At 41.7% G+C, this 21,073-nt stretch overlaps 1 protein-coding gene across 2 annotated transcripts in view; it reads right to left on the reverse strand.

Annotated features, from left to right (window-relative positions):
• LOC119181195 (phospholipid-transporting ATPase ABCA1-like) overlaps window positions 1-21,073 on the reverse strand; it is a 90,988-nt gene that overhangs the window by 36,737 nt on the left and 33,178 nt on the right. For both annotated transcript variants that reach the window (XM_075875345.1, XM_075875344.1), the window contains exons 13-27: window positions 20,761-20,972; window positions 19,305-19,481; window positions 18,334-18,556; window positions 17,474-17,695; window positions 15,917-16,121; window positions 14,128-14,253; window positions 12,328-12,508; window positions 11,763-11,894; window positions 10,578-10,717; window positions 9,525-9,662; window positions 8,200-8,420; window positions 7,646-7,742; window positions 5,334-5,533; window positions 4,374-4,431; window positions 3,104-3,244 (exon numbers count right to left, since the gene is read on the reverse strand). In XM_075875345.1, the coding sequence (XP_075731460.1) occupies window positions 3,104-3,244; window positions 4,374-4,431; window positions 5,334-5,533; window positions 7,646-7,742; window positions 8,200-8,420; window positions 9,525-9,662; window positions 10,578-10,717; window positions 11,763-11,894; window positions 12,328-12,508; window positions 14,128-14,253; window positions 15,917-16,121; window positions 17,474-17,695; window positions 18,334-18,556; window positions 19,305-19,481; window positions 20,761-20,972 (2,473 nt within the window). The remainder of the gene's footprint in view (window positions 1-3,103; window positions 3,245-4,373; window positions 4,432-5,333; window positions 5,534-7,645; window positions 7,743-8,199; window positions 8,421-9,524; window positions 9,663-10,577; window positions 10,718-11,762; window positions 11,895-12,327; window positions 12,509-14,127; window positions 14,254-15,916; window positions 16,122-17,473; window positions 17,696-18,333; window positions 18,557-19,304; window positions 19,482-20,760; window positions 20,973-21,073) is intronic.

A 21,073-nucleotide genomic window follows, 5' to 3' on the forward strand; every position in this document is an offset into this window, starting at 1 on the left:
GACTTTAACGTCAAATATAAAATTTCTTTACATTTATTGCGCTTCACCATTGCTCAGAGCCGCCTCTATACAGGATTTTAGCAAACCAGAGTAAACTCATCTTTGATGATGCCTTTACATTCACCTTTGAGTTTCCTTTCAAGTTGTTGCACGTCATGATGTTGCAGAACGAGAATTGGCTCACAGCAAGAGTGCTCGGCATTTCCCACGTTTGCAGAACAAGTGGGGTCAGAAATTAGTCATTCACAACAGCCTTCCAGTGGTCGTATAAAAATGACACAACTTTACCACTTTATTCATGTGTGCTGACCGGCCACACCTTTTTGAGCAATAGCTGTCTACCAGAATACGACCAAGTATGATGAACGAGACAAGTCTGACAATTATCGCCAGCTCGTTGTCAATAGCAGTAAAATATATGATTATTTCATTTAGCCGGTCCCTGCCCAGTTTTATTGTTCTTCATCCATTGCCACTGCAAATCACAGCTACTGTTTCTATGTCTGTGTTACCTACGATTGTGACTCCCAGCGTAGCTGTAGTCCTGGTAGAAACTTTAACTATCAGCATGCAGCGTGACAGATACACACACAAAAGGCAAGTAGGCAAACATGGCATTGGTGTAGAGTGCGAGTTTTCATGCCTTTGTGTATGTGTTTACGAGCATGAGGCCTTGGAACCGTAGTAAGCTGTCAGTCTTCAATGAAGGCTGCATATATCCACACGTATCTCTTAATTTCCAACTGCTTTCTGGACAGCAAATCAGAAAATGTACACAGTCGTTGAGGAACAAGCTTTAGGATGCCCCACTGTTACAGGATTTACACCAATGCCAACATAGTGCAATAACACCGTTTACACAAAGCAGCCAATAGTATTCTTGATGTTCTTTGAATGGTCGCCACTATCACTGCTGCCTATTTTGCCACACACCAAACTACATGACTGCCTTTGCCACCTCCTTCGAAAACAATTTATCAGGCTCATATTCTATTCTTTTCATTAACATAACCATTATCTTTTGTCGTTAACCTTTCATCATCTCCGCCGACGCATCGTACTGCACGACGCATAGTACCTCCAATTTTCATAGGTGTGCTTGTTCATCAAAAACAAAGCCAGTGCTTTTCGAGAAGTGATAGCTTGTGTGATTGCTTACCGAGCTCATTTGCTCAATATTGAAGAGCTTGTTCCGAGTTGCATCACAACATTGACACAAAATTTTAATTTTTATTGAACAATAAAGTTTTTATCTGAAGCCAGTGTTATACATAACACACCCTGTAATGACGATGCACTCTTACCATTTCTGTAACGGCATATAATTTTAATGACTGGCATCCCTAGGGAACGAGTATGCTCAAGTGAGGCCAGCCTGGTTGAATCATGACATGCCACCTTCCAGGCAGTACTAGAATGTATAACAGTAAACAAACAAACAAAAAACGAACACCAAAAACCAAACACTACATTTACGACTACAAACAAGCACATGAAACAATGCAAAACCCTATGTGCTATTTTATCAACTTCTGAGTAACCTTCCCAAAGTCAAAACGCTCAATCAATATTGTGTCTAATAAAAAAAGGAAAAGAAACGTGCCCTTAAATTTACATTTTCTTACAATCTACTATAGTTACACAAACGAGATATGGTTCGACCAAGGCTTTATAACCCCTAGGTGTGTGTAGAGTTTGATCTTATTGTAGTAAAGCTACAAAAAATGCTCAAGAATTATTGAAGCGACTACAATTATCCGAAAAATACGGATAACTAGATCACACTGCACTAACTTTTCACTGGCACCAACAAAGTAGTCATAAACTCTACCTAAAACTTACTAAAGCTTTGTTCACAACCTGCACAGGATATGAAACTAGACCTCGCCATCAAAACTGCATCAAATCACAAAGCAGTCATTGCCCACTTCTGAAATTTTTTTATAAAACTATATGCATAGTCACTGTAAGTGTAACCTCATTAATTAGAAGCTGACGAGACTGGGAAAATATGTTTACCTCAACAGGAGCCCAGTTTACTAAGGAAGATGTAAACATGTGCCGCTGTGTATGTCATGCAACCTTTTAGCATTGTTTTCAGGAAGGTAAAGCATCGAAAAGTAAATCATGGATCACACAGGACGTCATATTTATCATTTAAGTCATCCACTGAACATACCACGCATTAAAAATTTGGTGATTCTTCTTTGCTCGAGTCCTTGGAACCATTTTTGAAGGATAGCGTTGCCCACTGAAAACACATGATAAAGCTTAAAAGACTATTAGATACTAGTTATATTTCGGAAAAAGAAATCCTTTGGGGTTTTCCTGGCAAAAAGCGTTTTTTTTTTTTTCTAAACCTTACCAACTGCACTGGTTCTTGTGGTTCTTTCGTTCGTGTCCTCGTGTGTGTGCGCTAAAATTTCAGTATGTTTGCAGCAAAACCAACCAGCCCGCCTTTCTGTATTCTTGCTAACAATTTGGTTTGCAGGGAGGCGCTTTTTTTACATAGCCCCAGCAAAAAAGGAAAGGTATAAATTTATGCGCAGCTTTGAATGACTTGGTGAAGCAAAGGCTTTTATTTAACAGCAGAGCTGGTAGCCCCCCCCCCCCCCCATTAGTGGGCGTTTCCTTTGCTTTCGCCAATGCTTGGCGCACCCTTCCTCTTCTCTTACCAGCACTACCTGTGCTCGAGCGCAAGCTATCATTGGTCAACTCCTTTCATCGGTACAGCCAATCGTGCTCCTGCTCTATCTACCTCTCTCAACCTCCTTTGCTTTCCCCCTTTCTACCCAGCTTCACCCTCTCCATGTTGCTACCCCTTTCTCTCCAAGGCTCAACTCGGCACACAAAGTATCCCTCTAGTCCACCTAGCTTTAGCCATGTTCTTTTTCACGTTTAACTTTGCTCTCAAATATGAGTTCGAAAGAGTGCACGATCATTCTCAGAAATCTGCCTCAGCTTTAAACAGCTCTTTTGTTAAAACAGGTAGTTTGTTTTATTGATATTCTACTGCACTTTACACTTCAGTACTAGACACAAGCACCACACAAAGGCAACACATTACTACGCAGAGCATCAAAACAAAGCGGACCAAATGTACCTGCATCTTCGAGATCTGGTCTAACAGTCTTTGCAGATGTTCTCAGGGACAAGCACCATATGCGCAAGGCATCCAGGGTCTTCTGGAGTCTGGTCGTCGGTGGTCCGTCCACAGATTCGGGGCCAGGGTTGTAGATATCACCTGGTACAAAGTGACCATCGTAGTCAACTGCACCCAGCTCAACGGCACGGGTTCAATCCCAGCTATGGCAGTTGCATTTTCATGAGGGCGAAATGCAAAAAACACTCGTGTAGTGCGATTTAGGTGCATGTTAAAAGAAACCGAGGTCATCAAAACTTCCAGAGCACCCCACTACAGCATCTCTCGTAAGTATATCATGGTTTTGGTGCATGAAACTCCAGCAATTATTTGTTATTTAACTACACTCGAGCCTAATAGCAGAGTTATGTGTTTTCTTTGGATTACACGTAAGAATGCAAGTCATAGTTGTAAAGCCACAGAAAACATAATTTAAAGTCCAATACTTTTGAAGTGCCCATTAGGCATCAAAGCAAGTAAACCATACGAGGGAAGTGGAAAGTATTAAACCTTTTGTCAAGCCCCTCACGTGGCTTTCTTGTCCAGGTAGCAACAGAGAATAATCATGCAGTACCTAGATAACATTAAAGGGGTGCTGGAACACCTTTCCGAGTAATCTTTTAATGGCTTTATTAAACAAGGTAATTGCCTCACAAATAAACTGCCAGAAAAATTTTTGGAATCCGTCAAGTATGATAGGAGTCACAGAAGTTTGCAGCCCTCCATAGCACTTTCCTTGCCGGTACTTAGCCACAGAGCAGAGACCTGGAGACTTACAAAGAGGGTTCAGCTTAAATTGAGGACGACGCAGCTAGCAAGACAAAGGAAAATGGTAGGTGCAACTTTGAGAGACAAGAAGAGAGCAGAGTGGATCAGGGAACAGAAGTGGGGTTAAGGATATCATAGTTGAAATCAAGAAGAGGAAATGGACAAGGGCTGGGCATGTAGCACGTAGACAGGATAACCGCTGGTCACTAAGGGTTAATAACTAGATTTCCAGAAAAGGCAAGAGGGTTGGGGGAGACGGAAAGTTAGGTGGGCAGATGAGATTAAGAAGTTTGCGGGTATAAAATGGCAGCAGCAAGCACCGAACCGAGTTGCCTGGCGAAACATGGGAGAGTCCTTTGTCTTGCAGTGTACGTAATACGCTGCAAATTCCTGAGGTTCAATGCGACAAGAGCGACAAAAAGATGAAAAAAAAAAACACGTTTTGAAGAGCAAAGCTCCATACCTTGGCCGTTCACTTGGCTTCTGTTGTTTGGACCGCCTTGCGTGACCCGTAGGAAAACCTTCATTTTAAAAAGAAAGGTGCAACTTGAACATACGTTAAAAATCATTTGCTTACCTAAATTATTTTGAAACTCAATTTAATTTGCCTTGTATTCACACTGTAGTTGCATTTAGTTGTTGAAACAACGTAAAAATTTAGTATAAAAACAAATTTCGTTGATGCTTCTCGCGAATTTCAATGCCGCAGGCACTGAATTATTTCCACACATAGGCTAAAAACAACCTTCTATACTGAAGCAGGGCCCTCAAATTTAAATACAATGTGTCATTTACTTAATAAACAAATACAAAAATCAAAGGTAGAAAATATGTGGCTGGAATGACACCACTTCTACCATTGTCTCGTTTCAAGTAGGCATGAAGGAGTGTGAAAAATATATGATGATAAAAAATCATTATAGAATACACAAAATTCAGGTAAACAGAAATATGTTTTGGTGGTCTAACAAATTTTCGTGTTCATGGTAGCCTCTTGCAGGTTAATCCATTATATGTTTGGCTCCTTGTTGAAAGCAAGTATCTGGCATAGCTAATCACCTCTCTGTGTCATTAGGTTAGTCTTTCTATAGCTATGAACATATAATTTAGTAACTAGAAGACTAAACTTTCGCAAAGTTCTTGAATTGAGTGCACAATACACTCAAGCCTCATTATAACAAAGTTGTAGCTTACACAAAAATAAGCTCGTTATACCCAAAAATTTCTTATAAAGGTATATTCCCAACACTATCTATTTCAAGACTACTTTTCGATAACTTCGTTATAACCGATATTTCATTATATACTTACACAGAAGTTTGAGTTATGCAGATTTCTAAAAATTTTCAAATTGCCAAAAAAAGATGTAAATGAGGAAGGCTGCATCAACGTACATTGCAGGCAAAAAAAAAGGTCAACCTACCTCCTCGAGCGTGGTGTCCGAAATCCCATAACTGGTGATGCCCAGTTCTGTCAGGTTGGCATCGAGATCCTTGCACAGGAATACAAAGGAAGAGTATGTTTCTGGGCTCGCCGGTAGCCGGTACGACAAGTCAGCGCCCATGTCGGTAGCGAGCTCTGCCTTGGGGATGTGCCTCCTTATTAGTTTGTCCAACGCTTCGTCTGAGACAGACCATGGTGAAAGAAAATTAGAGATAACAAGAAATTGCGGTGAATACATCAAAGGAAAACTGTTGCAACAAGAGAAGAACATGAAGCACAATCCCAAAGAAAGCTAGAGGCGTGCCTTTTTAGAGCCTGCTGAAGGCATCCTAGGGGCAAGCACAGTGGCAGGGTAAGCATTACACAGGAAATCATTAAAATTTGGCAAAGTAGGAAAGTATACCCTATGCCATCATTAATCGTTCTGCGGAGAAGCCAGGCACCCACTACATGTCTATAAGGCATTATCTGGACCTTGTTGAGGCTGTGACTGATAACAACAAAAATTATGACAGAGCCTTTTGTAATGAGTTGTAAGCTTCAAAACACTCACTCATTACACAATATCCAATGTGCGATACCTACTGTAACAGCTACTGTCATACCACACTACACTACATGTGTCAACATGATTTCTTTCTCAACATGATGCCTGTCTTTTTGTGAAGAAATTTAAGGCGCAGGAATGGCTCTGTAATTGCATACCCAACTGCCACATAGGAGGCCTGGGTTCAGATGCTGCTCAATCCTGTGTTTCTTTTTCTCATTGTTCGAGATGCGACAGTGGCAGCAAACGACTACGCTCTCAAAATCAACGGTTCTTGTGATCTCCTAAAGTATGCTTTCACAAATATTCTAGCACTTCAAATATTTAGACGAAAGTTACGTATTCGAATTTGCTTTGATTAGAATTCAAATAATAAAAATTTCGAAGCATTCAGAATGAACAAATAAATGTATACAATTAATTTGCATGTAACCCACTGTAAAAATGGTTTCACTGCGATAAATGTAATGCTATACCGTGAACTTGCTTTTCAGAAAAAAAAAAACGCACTGCTCTACTTCAAGGTTAAATAAACATATCACCATCACATCGATTCTTCCTTTCTTAATTTTAAGACCTTCTTATGTAGACTTATATGCTCTAAGTATACTAAATTTTAACAAGTAACATATTTTAACAGGATATCATTTGCATTCTGCAGGAAGTCAAATCCTGCTATTATCCAAAGTTGCTTCCACTTTCTTTGAACCCGAATAAATGACACTAGCACACACCCTATATCAATTAAAAATAAATACCTCGCAGGTTAGTTGGGTCATGATAAATATGCTAATTTATGTGCTATATTTGTGATATATACCATTCGAATTTGATCCAAAACTATTCAAAGCAAATCGCTATACACTTTGAACTTAATAATTACTATTCACACAAGACTACATAAGAGCGATCGTACAAAATTATGGCGAATTTTCTGAAATAAAATAGTTTACAAAGTAAAGCAGAGGCATAGCAGTATGCATGTGTTATAAAAAAGTGGAAAGTTTTATATCAATGAATTTTAACCAAAAGATGGCCAATGCTTGCCATCATCAGCCTACAACAGCCACTTTATATGTTAATATGTATATATGTTTAGCATCTTGCAAGCTATGCACTTTTTCTAAACTTAATTAATGTAATCATGCCTGTTCCACCTAGTTTTGAATGATAGTTTGTCAAAATTTACATCACTACGGGTTTGTTTTCAATTCTAGCTTACAGTATATATATATGTGTGTGTGTGTGTGTGTGTGTGTGTGTGTGTGTGTGTGTGTGTGTGTGTGTGTGTGTGTGTGTGTGTGTGTGTGTGTGTGTGTGTGTGTGTGCGCGTGCGTGTGCGTGTCTGTGTGTGTGTGTGTGTGTGTGTGTGTGTCTTCATGTTTACTCAGAAATGCTCCCGAAACCTGCGTTTATTTTCAATAAAATCCTTCACGTTTATATCCTCCAATTACCTCTTTGTAAGAACAATTATAAAGCCCACTCACTAAAGAAAACCTACAGCGATAGCTGCAACAACATGTAAAATCACAACAGCACAGTTGCTGTCACCATTCTAAGCAAGTTTGAACTTTCAGAAAAGTATGCTACACATAGCAATCTGCGAACTTTTTTTTTTGATTAAGCAAAAAAACAGTCACCGCTTATGCTGTAAGCCAAATTTGAGCAATTCTAACCACAGAACTGCTATCAATGGCATCACAATGGCCTAACAATGAGGCGAAATAAAGCAGAGAAGTTCGTACTAGATTCGTCGTGAGAGTTTCCCGATAATGGTGACACAAGTGATGATGGTGTAGCATTTTGGGATGAATCACTGCTGGCTCCATCTGTCTGACTCACCTGAAACAGAACCAAGTGAAAGAACCAATCAATGGAACGGTCAACGCGGTCTGTAAATAGCAGAGGCAGTTCATGCGCCCACATATACACTGTCCATTATAAAAGTACTGTGCCTGATTTTATTGTGACGCGACCATCCAAGGCAGCGCGGCAGAATTGGTCGGGCAACGTGCAGGGGGGGGGGGGGGGGGACCTGAGCTCTACCAGCTGGCTTTCCCAACGTTAATTTCTTACGAAAGATCAAGAATGATAAGGTATGCACGTAATGTGAGTGATAGCAGGCAACAATGACATTGCGTGTTTGCAGAAAAGGGCCGTTTGCATGAGTTTGTCCCTACCGCAGCTGACGAGTGCATAGCTCGTCAGCTACACGGAATATACTAAAGTCAAGCAGTTCAGAACTTTTGTTTATTACTGACGCAGGTCATGAGTAGCACAAAATGCAAAACTCGCTTACCACATCCCTGCGAGAAGGCGCCGTGGAAGACGGCCTGTTCTTGAGTGACTTGCTGCGGCGTGACGGGCGTACTAGGGTGAGGTAGTAGCCGCTGCCGAATCGCGTTTTGAGAAACAGCGACGACCCGCAGCAACGCAGACGACCTTCATTGATGACCGCTATACGGTCACCGAGCAGGTCGGCCTCGTCCATGTGATGCGTTGTCATGATGACCGTGCGACCTGGAGCAGAGCAAGCTCCACATGTAGACTTTCACTGACGGTCAGACTTATGACCTGGTTTCACTATCAAATATAGTGTATGATTTAGTTAAACATTCCGTGCCATGACAACTGCTGTCAATGAATGAAATTGGCTAATGTATTTTAAGTCACCCCGGGAGTAAACCTCACTTTTGAACACAGTGTTAATGACTGAACTCAGAACCACAAGGCTGATGTGAGAAGCCATAGATGAAGAGCCTTGCTTATAGTTTCCATCAATTTGAGTACACTGCTCTCCACTGCACTTATAAAAATGAATCCACACACTAAGCTTTTTGTGACACTGGCTAGACAGGGCACCTATTTGACACTTAGGAGATGGATAAAAAAATATATATAGGAGGAGAATATTGAGTTCACAGTCCACATTATTTCAGGTACTTTTAACACTGTGGTAATTTCAATGACAGCTGGAATGACTTTGGAGTGTGTTTTTGCACTCTAACACAAAGGAGAATCGTATACTACAGCGTTGCTGCACACTCGTAATGCACAACCTTTACAAAAATGTCGAAGCCATGACACGAGTACCAAGGCTTCAATAAAATGTCCACGCAATAACTGTCGACAATAACATAAAGAGAAACTTCAGTAGTATGCAGGTAAACACCTGGGTAACAAACTTTTAATACTTACTGCATCTTATCTTATGAACGAGAGTGCCAGAAGGCTTTTGCACATTCAAAATACGGCATGCAATTTTCAAAATTCAGCATTGCTTGAGACAATATAAATATTTCTTCTGATGTGATAAAAGCCTGCAATTCTCAGTGCAAATCAGTAATACTAGTTGTCCACCATGAAGATTGAAAATAAGAGTAAAATGTTGCTTGGAGTCATATGACACTGATGTGCACGAAAATGGTGTGCATACAATGAGCATATCGCTGTCACACCAGCTGTCAACTGTAACAAACATATGAAAATAATTGGATTTAAACAATTCCAACTCCATCTTGCCAATGTGAGGTGCTGATGCCTTCAACAGTTGCACTTAGTTATCCTATACACTTGTGTTCTCTATGAAGGTATACAAAGTTTAATTATTTCAAATGGTTATACCTTGCTTGTACTTGAGCATGAGATCCCAGATTGCTCGCCGTGCATAAGGGTCCACGCCCGCTGTCGGCTCGTCCAGAATTACTGTGCGGCTGCCGCCAACAAATGCGATGGCAACAGAAAGCTTGCGCTGCATGCCACCTAAATGTTTTCAAAAAACACAAGAGTAAATGAATTTTTAAGTTTTTTTTATAGATACATTCCAAATACACGAGCAAAATTATGGGAAGCACTGCTCATGATGACCAGTGCCCCCTGACACAATTATGCTACCGCTAAGGAAAGAAACGAAGAAAAAAAATCGACAATGACCAACAAGCTCAAGCATTTTTATCTCAGTGCTTCATGGCACTTCCTTAGGTATACATTTTAAATCAATTATGAGTTTGAATTTTGTCCAACCTTGAGTCTCCTTCAGATATTGTCATCACGACATAGTCTATTGCTGGATGAACAATCCTTCATTTAAACAATTTCATGCAGTTCTGCTCTCGGTAAGCCATTCCCAAATCACCTTGAAGTTTTATAAGGATGTGCAGAAGCCAATACACTCAAACTTCGATATAAGGATCATCAACATAACGAAATATCGGTTATAATGAAGTAAATGAAGTATAGTCTTGCATAGATACCGCGCTAGAAATATACCTTTATGACAAATTTTTGGACGTAACAAACTCCTTTTCGCGTCACATGCAACTTCATTATAATAAGGTCTGAGTATTCAGTTTTCAAAAAGGCAGCACCGAGGAGGAAGCCAAGAAAGCACTGCAGTAGAGGCAGCTGCCCCTTAAGCTCAAAAGTACCTCGTGCCCTCTCTTCCCCACATCCTGAAGTTCCGTAAAGATTACTCTATAACTACTTCCTTCTAGGGCATTCCCGCCACCCCTTGGAAAACACCTGTCACCGTAGCTGCCTTCTAATAGAAAATTCCCAGTACGGACAATGGGCCCTTATAATGCGCATGCTTGTACCATTTAACGATTTCAGTCCAAATGTGTGCCGTCGCGCGCATAGCTACTCTGTATTTCATGTTACAGGTTTCAAATGACTTACCCGAGAGGTTGCACGAGTATTCGTCCCTCTTGTGGACCAGGGCCAGGTCACGCACGAATGATTCGACTTCGGACGCGACCACATCTGCAGTGAGACCTTTGAGCCGAGCGTAGAACCAGAGGTGCTCTGCAACTGTCAAACTGTGATGGAAGGGGAAATAAGGGAAGCATTTGGATAGAAGCTTACCTGATATATTGATGACCTTGCATTCGTTATTAACAAAACCGCAGGAGAAAAATGCTGCAGGTGGACTAGTTTTAACTTCAGTGTAAGATAATAGCAAATCTATAAATAGAGACAAAACTTTAAACAATAAGTACTACAAGAGAGAGCAGATTCTTAACTAAAGGTGAAAACACTGTGAATAGCTGCGTTTGGAGCAAGTAGGACCCACACAAGCTTAAAGGCAAAGTCATGACGTAATTCATGCGTTAAACTGAAGGATTTTTTTTTTTTTTTCACCGAAAGAATACCAATCTACTAAAAGTGCACTCACACGAGCTTCACATTCATTGGCGAGCATTTAGGACAACTACTAGCAGTTGCTTCATGTAACAATACATGCACTGCTATAGTATGCAATGCACAGACATGCTAATAATAATAATTTTTGAGGTTTCATGTCCCAAAACCACACTATGATAACAAGGGACGCCATAGTAGAAGGCTCCGGAAATTTCAGCCACCTGGGGTTTATGCACCCAAGCCTGAGTACACTGGCTTCGAGCATTTTTGTATCCTCCGAAAATGTGGCCGCCGCAGCTCGGATCCTTACCTGTGACCTTCGGGTCAGCAGTCGTGTACTGTAATCACAAGACCACCGTGGCGGGTAGATACATGCCATTGTTTATAGAAAGCCTGCTACTCTGCTGTACACACCATTTTCCAAACACGCCCAAGCACCGCCGTCTTGAACTGATAACGTTGCACTTTAGTACTCGTATCAAATAAACAAGCAGTGCTACGATAAACTTACACGCACGAAATGGCTTTTAAATTTAACGTTTCACGACCACGACCATTCCTTATTGTGACATAGAAAATCTACAAAACAAGTGCTTATCAGTCCAAGACGGCGGTGTCCATAAGTGGAAAAAAAAATAGTGTATAAAGTGGTTGCAGCTTTCTAGTGTATTCTGTAATGCCCAACTCGAGAACTATGTAAAGCAATAAACGTGGAATTACTTGTCAAAAAGGACATTGTACTGGGGACAGGTGCCGAGACTGAGACGAATGATGTCCATCTCGGTTCTGATGTCCCTGCCGTAAATTTCAGCTGTCCCCTGTGTCGGAGGATATAGGCCTGTGAGGATAGAGCTGAAAAGAAATGGTATTGTGTATTGCATGGTATGCTGTATTGCAATATTCTGTATTGCATTGCATGGCATATAAGACCACAATAATATAGCTCAGTGATAGCCGAGTGATCAGAATGCTCGGTTTCCAAAGCCACATGGTTTCTAAGACATGGTTTCGAACCCGATGGAGCTGCCAGGGAAACCTATATTTCCTCTCGCTCCATTAATAACAACAATGCATAGGTGTAACGAGGTGTCCTGATGACGACACAAATTGCCACAGAGTCTCATCGACAATGACAGTGGTCTTAGTCTATTAAAGTGGGTTGAGTGGCGGGAGAAGTGAACAAAACCCACAAACTGTTTGAAGCCCTCAACTGCTGTCACGAGGAGATAACAAGATTCCAAAATTTTCAGTAACAAGGTGCTAAGACGTTGGGGATTACACTCACATGGTGGTCGTCTTGCCGGCGCCGTTGTGGCCAAGGAATGAAGTGATCTGCCCCTCATAGAAGTTGAGGCTCAGCTCGTTAACAGCTGCCCGGTCTGCGCCAGCGTACACCTTGGTCAACTTGCGAATGAGCACTCCAAGCGGCAGGTTGCGTGGCTCTTCCTCCATGTCTTCGGTCTTTCCTGATAACCACATGCAGTCAATGGAATGTGTAAAGGTGCAATTATGCATTTATTTATTCCCAAAGCACAGTATGTCTAGATAACCTAAGTATAGTATGTACCATTTGTGATGAAGGTGATGGAATATGTGAAGATATTTTTGGTATTGATTTGATGGCAACTTGCATTAAAATTATTTAGTATATACACTGTATTGTAGAGTGTACATCCTTAAGGTGTAAGCAAACTACAAATGAATGCTTTATTGGAAATTTTGTTTGTTACCACATACGCATCATACCCACACAATTATTATAATGGAAGCTGTTTTTCGGTAAATAATAGTTTTTAAAACATACTTCGCATTAGAATTGGAGCTGTACTGTGGACATTATGCAATTTTTCATTCACTAGCTGCATTACCACAGCACCACCATTGTGGTTGCGAAGTGGACCTGCCTCTATAGCCATGATGAGGGTCGCAAAGACCTGGGAGACGTTGCCGTGCTACATTGTGCAGCAAATTTTACTGAGCTGCTGCCTGTCGAACAGCACCAACGGCACACAGTACTGTAAACTACACGCAGACAGTGATAAAGTATTGATAAGTGACAATGAACAAACATGCTGGGTTATGTCTTACTTTTTTATACTGTTTTTTTTTTGTAGCCTTGATTATTATTTATGAGTTTAGTTGCCCAGGAATGCACGGGACACAAAAGATGTAACTACACCAGCACAGAAGTGAAGTTAGCCATTAGGTTAGCCAGTGTGAGTGCGCAAAGAAAAAGTGTAGCGAAAGCTTATTAATAAAGCTCTTGTTAATTCAGAAGAATGGGTAATTTGGACATGTTCTCTGGTCCTGGCCAGCATATGCATTGTTTAATGACATTAAGCTCTCACTAATTCAGTCATATCTGTCAGCAACCCTGTTAATTCGAACCATGAAGCACTTATAATGTGCGACACGAAAGAGCAAAAACAGCGCACGTGGAACAACAAAACAAGGCAGTGCGGTCCATATGGCTATCTCCATCAGTTAGTGGCCACGACTTCCCCACAAGAGGATCCAGCAATCAGCAGCTTCATTTTGTGTGCAATGCGTGTGCAATGTCGCACTACTGAAACGCGGCGGAAGCTGTTGAAGATAAAGGGTTTTACGCCACGGTTTTCAAGATGGAGAAAAAGTCATTAGCTACACTGCCACAGACAAACGATCAGTTGACGACAATCTTACCCGCAAAAAACTATCGTCACATGCGGGCGGTCGTGTTGGTGGTGGCAGTAATAATGGAGGGGTGCAGAGCAAAGCACGCTTCAGGCTAAATAAATGCAGGGTATTCTGCCATGGTCACATTTTGAACGAAGTTGCAAGATAATAAAAACTGCGGTTTTTACATTGCTCTTATACAAATTATGTACAGAATTTACCCCTTTATCTAGAAAAATAAAAGTGTATTGATGTAACATACATTTATTTATTCTTTCTTGATACTTTCAACAATTTGGCATTCAGCTAATTCGGTAAATTCTTTCCAGTACAATGAAAACTGAATTAACACGCTTTTACTGCACTTTTCAATCGACACCACTAACTTCCAGAATAATATGTAAATGAACAAACAAGGGAGGTGACTAACCACTCAAGCTAGCCGTTCCATTGCAAGACTCCCATGCCGACTTTCTTGGACTATCGCAATGTGAGGAACCGCACCAGTAGGACTTGGTTATGAAGAAGTACCATGGCTTCGGTACTCCGTACTGCCCTGCAAATCGAAAAGAAGTTGAAGAGTAAAATTTCATCAAGCTCGCACTTGGGTAAGCACAAGCACTGAACCTGCCCTTTAGGATCCCTGTGCGAAGCTTCAGCAAAGCTTTCCTTTCTTTTCCTTTCCTTCCCTTAGGGTCCCTTTATCCCCTTCCCGATAGAGAGCACAATGTAAGCATTGTCTGTGCTCTAATAAAGCGTCTCTTTCACTTTAACTCCTTAAACGCAGTGCTATTATTGTGAACTTTGAGAAAAACATGTCCAAGTTTTTTTCATGTCGAGCTTTTTTAACAATATTTCTTGTCTTCCGTGCGAACCAACATGCCCTTAATTTTGTTGCCCGTCCAGATCTGTGCTGTTATCTACCAGAAGCATGGCAAAGCGCTGGATTAAGGTGGCTTGTTCATGGCGCAGAACAACTGACACAGCTGTGACGAAGTTCATGGAAGCGTAGCTTCAAGGTCCCAGTCATACGGAGATAACATTGCAGTTCATAAACAACATCACATTGTTTATTATTATTATTATTATTATTATTATTATTATTATTATTATTATTATTATTATTATTGCTCTGCAAAAAGTTCTCTGTTAGGCTGCCTCGTTTTACCACTAACATGCTTCACACATCATCAAGTGGTGCAGTTAATTGAACAAAACAAGAGAGCCAAACACAAGACTTCTTCAAGCAATTTGCAGATGGTGCTGACCTATAATGGGAGCAACACTGCAGCCAGTAAACTTACTATAATTATACCTCAACTATTGTACCAGTTTCTAGGGACCTATAACATTCAATAAAATCAAAACTGCATTGGAGTTAAGCTGCCGTAATAAATCATGATAATAATACTGGGTAAAGCTTCTTCACATCTAGAGGATAATGAAGAAAAGCACTGTTCTGTGTTTCACAAAAAGATCTAGACTACAGTGAGTGAATATTTACTGAGGTCCGCAAACTATGTATTTTCATGCGTGTCTTTTTGATTGAGGATGTTTTCTTTCTAGTAAGCTTGTGAGAATAATTGACTGCTTCGAATATTTGAAATAATAATGCAGTATTCGAATTCACTTCGTATCGAATTTAAATTATTGAAAATTTCAAATTATTCGAAACGAACGAATAGGTGCATGTTAATCCACATGTGACACACTCTGTAAAGGTGGTTGCACTGTCGTAGAGCGATTTTAAGTCGTGAAAACACATATCCAAGAGAAATACGCAATGCCGTGAAGCCTTACTTCAAAGGTAAAAGAGGATATTACTCTCACATCGATTCATTTTCTAAGTTTAAAAGCTTGTTATACCGACTTATGTGCTCCAAGTACAGCACATTTTAAGAAGTAGCATATTTTACAGGCTATTACTCGCCTTCGACCAAAAGTGAGATCCTGCTACTATTCAAAGTTGTTTCCGCTTTCCTTGATGCAAGAATTGACATTTGCACAAGCCTTGTTTCGATTTTTTTTTTTATTATTGCGCAAGTTAGCTGGGTCATGACAGATGTGCTCATTCTTCTTTATAGAATTCGATATACATACTATTCGAATTCGATTAGGAGTTATTCGACCACTTCAAACCTAAAATTCGCTATTCGCACAAGCCCACTTCCTAGTACAGTGAGTGGTCTAGAAACTCTTGTCTTCGTTGCAATGCGCACCTGGAAAGACAGCCTCGATGTACCACGCAAGCGCAAAGTAGAGCACGGCATCGAGGAGCAGCAGGCCCATGACGTGAGCGATGGAGAAAGTGTCCGGGGGAAGACCTCCCCGGAGCAGGTTGTGCCAGTGCACGCCGACACCCTCCTCCTCGAAGTGGGCAAAGTAGCTGCAGCCCAGGCCGAAGGCCACGTTGGGCACCAAGCTCTACAAGATGAGAGAAGCACATGCAAGCCATCAGTAGAATTAACACTCATATATTCTCTAAAATGCTGAATAGCGTGGATTAGACACAAGATTGAGAAGGAACGTTCAGAAGCACAGCATATGCGCTACTCGCAAATAATTTTTATTGAGAAAAGTTTCGCTACATACCCTATATACATAGCCGCGTCAGCATGTGCAAGCACACTGCACATTACAGTCTACAGCAATAGCCACATGATTGATATGTGGGGTTTAACGTCCCAAAACCACCATATGATAATGAGAGACGCCGTAGTTGAAGGCTCCAGAAAGTTTGACCACCTGGGATTCTTTAACGTGCACCCAAATCTGAGCACACGAGCCTACAGCATTTTCACCTCCATCGAAAATGCAGCCACCACAGTGACCTGCGGGTCAGCAGCCGAGTACCTTAGCCACTAGACCCCCGCGGCGGGACCGGAAATCATCAAGTGCGGATGATCAAGACGGACAGAGATTGTAACTAACTTTCTAATAAGTGCTATTCTTTGCTGTGCTACTACTATTAGTATTCGAATTCTGGGTAGAAGTGGGAATGCACTTTCCGGAGAGCTCATGAAAACTTATCATATTAGAAAAAAAAAAGAGCAACTGATCATTGATTGCACAAGCATTGCATACGTAAGTTATAATGTGTTGAAGTGGTACGAAATCATCATTAGTCTTTTTTTTTCTCGCTTTGTTTAACATTGGGCATTCACAGGATTTGGTATTTCGGTCATTTTTCTCATGACTGCAGGACTGTCAAAGTTTGCAATCAGTCGGTTATCTGCACAACATGTTGACAAAACACTTTCCTTTACAGTAGTTTATTTACATGCACACTAACAGCCATGTAAAATGATCTAGACGAAGTGACAGTGCGGAAAAGTGTGCATACCTGCGAAAATGACCAAAACAAGTGATTAAATTTCTTTCACAGTTATATGGTATTTTTAGTGTACTGTTATGCAAAAAATGAAAGTAATAATAATAATAATAATAATAATAATAATATTATGTGGAGTTAACGTCCCAAAACCACAATATACGGTAATTATGAGGCACAACATAGCGGAAGGCTTCGGAAATTTTGACCATCTGGTGTTTCTTAATGTGCACTGACATCGCACAGTACGCGGGCCTCTACCACTTCGCCTCCAACTAAACGCAATCACCGCGGCTGCGATCGAACCTGCGACCTTCGGGTAAGCGGCCGAGCACCCTGGCCGCTGATCTGCCAAGGTGGGCCAACAAAATGAAAGCGACAGTGAACGAAAGTCCGAGCAACGACGATTCTTCGGTCGTACACACCGAAAGTGGCGACAACTCACAACAGCGCTCTTGTGGTGAAAGCTGAGGCGGTCCTTCCAGAGCTTGACAAACGGATAGGGCAGGTAGCAGGTGAAGAAGAGGATTCCCCCCGCTGCGGCCGCAATGTTGGCTCGCGAAAAGAGGGCAGCCACCAGGAAAGCCTTGCACACGATGGATGCCCCGAAGCAGGCCAGGAACACAAAGATCACCACCGGATCCGAGTGATCCAGTACCTGACCAAACTGCAAAACACAAAGATGTTCAAAGTTAGCCAATAATTTTTCGGCTGCCGCGGCTTTGGTTGCTTTAAGTGCTAGACGTTGATGGCGCCTTAAAGCTCACTGCAAGAGAAGAAATGCACTGCCAAGCAAATTTAAAAAATAGGAAAAAAAACAAGGAAGGTGAACTTGTCGCTTGAACATGGCACGCTTTCTTGACACGAGCACATGCAGATTCAAGGGTTCTTTCCATGTGCACTGTTCTGTGCGAGGCGCCCAAATCAGGGCCACCGCCTATCCCACCGACCCACCACCAGTAACCCTCAGACGTCTCCATTCTGGGTCACAAGGCGAACCCGCGGGTCACCTTTAGGTGGGTCTCCCATCACCGAGGCAGTCGCTAAACAACGTATTCAAGGGAAGGCCCATGGTTTGCAAACACTAGCCGAGGCTAAGGGGATCCGTTTCTGTTGATAATGGCTCTTTTCTCATGGCAGCATGGTAGCAAAACAGTTTATGTTCTTTCTAATAATGAACTCATTTGAAAAACTCGTTAGATGATGAGCTCTTTATGCGGCACCTTACAACTCACAGTGCATGACCAAAATTTACAATGAAGCCCGATGAATGGCCCATCAAGAGACATTGCAAGAACAACATACCTTGAGGATGCAGGTGAGGAGAAGCGAAGAGATGAGCATGAAGCCAAACGCATCGATGAACCAGGAGAGCCAAAGGACCCCGCTTCCCAGGCCCATGACGCGCATGACTTCTTTGAGGCGCAGCTCCTTTTCTCGCACAATGCTCTTGATCAGCATCGCGAACGAGTACACCCATGAGAGTACCATGAACATTGGGAATGACTCTGCTATCGTCACTATGAACCTGCATTGCAAGAGAATCGATTAGATAAAGTCACAAACATTAGTTGTACGTGTGGACAGTTTGAACTTTCAAACCTTAAAAAACAACAGTGCTGATTATTATTATTGTGTGAATGCAATTATGATGGTAAATTTTGTCTTATTCTCAAACAAAACACTTCAAAAGTCAGTATACAATGTTTTAGAAAAGCCAGTATGACTGCAACAAAAGTGGATGGTGAACTGACAAGCTACAAGCATAATAAAAATTATACAGAGCTTCAAGTGACTTATGTCATAAAGGTGTCAGTGAAGCTGGTTGCATCAGCGCGCCCTTCCCCGTCTTTCGCCAGCGTTACCTTTGCTCGAGAGAGCTGCAATTGGTCGAGCCATTTCACTGGCACAGCCAATCACGTTCCTGCTGGCTCTATCTCTCCGAACAAACTGCTCCGCATTTGCCTTCCTTCCTTCCCTTCATCTCTATCCAGTTTAGCCCTCTCCACATTGCTACCCTTCCTCTACCGCACTCAACGCGCTACACTAGGCTTTCCTCTCACCCACTTAGCCTTATAACCCTTCTCTCCCTCTCATCAAGCTTCACTCTCAAAGCCGGACTAGAAAGTATGGACGACGATCCCAAGGATTTACGATCCTAAAGACGACAATCCCAAGGACGGCCCAGAGGATGGTAAACCTCAACTTTAAGCAGCTCTGCGGTTAAAGGTTTCTTCCCCTCCTCAAGAGAGATTATGAATGACAAGCCAACCCACTGATCAAAGATGTAGCATGGGTACGGAAACTGCTGCAGGTAGACCCCCGTCGTCTTCTCCCATCCCGTCTGAAGTGCAATGATGGAGTGTTCCACAAGGTCTTGCAGGTAGGCAAAGCCAAAAGTCAGGTACTTGAGGTCAATAGTAGGGCGACGGCGTGGGCCTGGTCGAAAAATTCTGCCAGAAAAAAATGACACTAAAGGTGAGGCAACTTGCAGATCAATATATGAAGTCACAATGACTACAATGGCTAAACGTAGCTATCAGCATTCGAAATTCCGTTCTTCACCAAGCAGTGGCCTGTGAATCCGGAGAGTATTACGAAACATGAGAGACAAAATCACCAGACAAAGCAGCAACACCAGGTGGCATCAGCCTCACTTGTGCATGCACAGTATAGAAGCATACGCACACAATGCTTGGCCTTTCCCGATGTCATTGTATTTTCCAGTGTTTTCAATCACATGTTCGCCTTGCAACAAAAGCATAGTGTCAATGTAAGGAAGAAATGCATTACTGTTACCCTAGCCTGCATAGCAATAACAAGAGAAGCATGTGAATTCTTTTAAACTTCACGTATCTGGCTTCGAACAGCTTTCCGACATTGAAAACCGCCGAGTCTCAACAGGTCATTGTGTTACAGTACATAAAGACTATTTGCAATAATCAGGCATATGAGCACAAATTCATTACTTTGAGTGTTTCGAAGTTAGAAAAATGAAGTCGGGGTTGGTGATCGTACCTGTATACTTGCGCTTTGTAACACCATAACCATTAAGCTACCATCATTGCTATTAGAAAAATTTCTATACTATTTATCATATTCATGCAAAAATGAATGATCAGGGGGCCACAGCTACCTCTAGAAACTTTAGCAGGAAAGCCTATGTAGTTTCAACGATTCTCTCGCTCAGCTTGCCCATTCATGAGTGCAAGATCCTCTGTTCTGAGTGAAACACACAAGCTGGACTGTAAATGTAGTACTCGACGTCATGCATTTAAAAGAAACGTGAAAAACACTGCAATTCATTCAGAAAGAAAGAAACAATGGTTGTATCTGAGTCAGCTGTCAAGTTTGTTGCATTTTTCTTTGTCACCATCTGCTAACATGCCAAGGCCTTAAAATAGTTCATCACCAACCAGACATTGTAGTTAAAACAATAGAAGTTATGACAACCATACAAAAAATGTACTATTAAAGAAGGATACAACGAATTTACATTAAGGAAACTTTCTGGCCACAAGGCTGCTTGTCTCAATACTCATACAACATGTGGTAAAGATAAAAGCAGCTAAAACACAATCATTGAATATTATATAGGACATTATTCTCGTATCCAAGGCACCAGTTTGACGTCTCATCTTACAAACGAAAATGAACAGGACAAATATATAATTCTATAAAGGGAGTTGTGAGACAGCCAGGTGACTGGCTGGACCGCATCAAAAACGATACCTGTCCTCGATCTTTTTTGTTGAGTCCACTTTGCGGGCGTCCATGCGGATCTTGTAGCGAATGAATGGCGGCAGCACCTCATTATCCTGGGAGCTCTTCATTCCACTAAACACCAGTGCCGCCCATAGCTTGTTTTCTCGCATCAGTTGTAGACCACGTGGCATCAGTGCCTCCTCGGACGGGTAGCCTTCGAACCGGTCCATCTCGAAGCACTGAAGTTATACAGGGAAAAAAACATGTTACTCAAGAAAACAAGACTACTACATATCATTTCTTTCTTCAGCCACCCATATAAGCCAAATTTAACTTACAC

This window comes from Rhipicephalus microplus, chromosome 10, assembly GCF_043290135.1.
Source record: "Rhipicephalus microplus isolate Deutch F79 chromosome 10, USDA_Rmic, whole genome shotgun sequence".
Classification (NCBI taxonomy): Eukaryota; Metazoa; Arthropoda; class Arachnida; order Ixodida; family Ixodidae; genus Rhipicephalus; species Rhipicephalus microplus.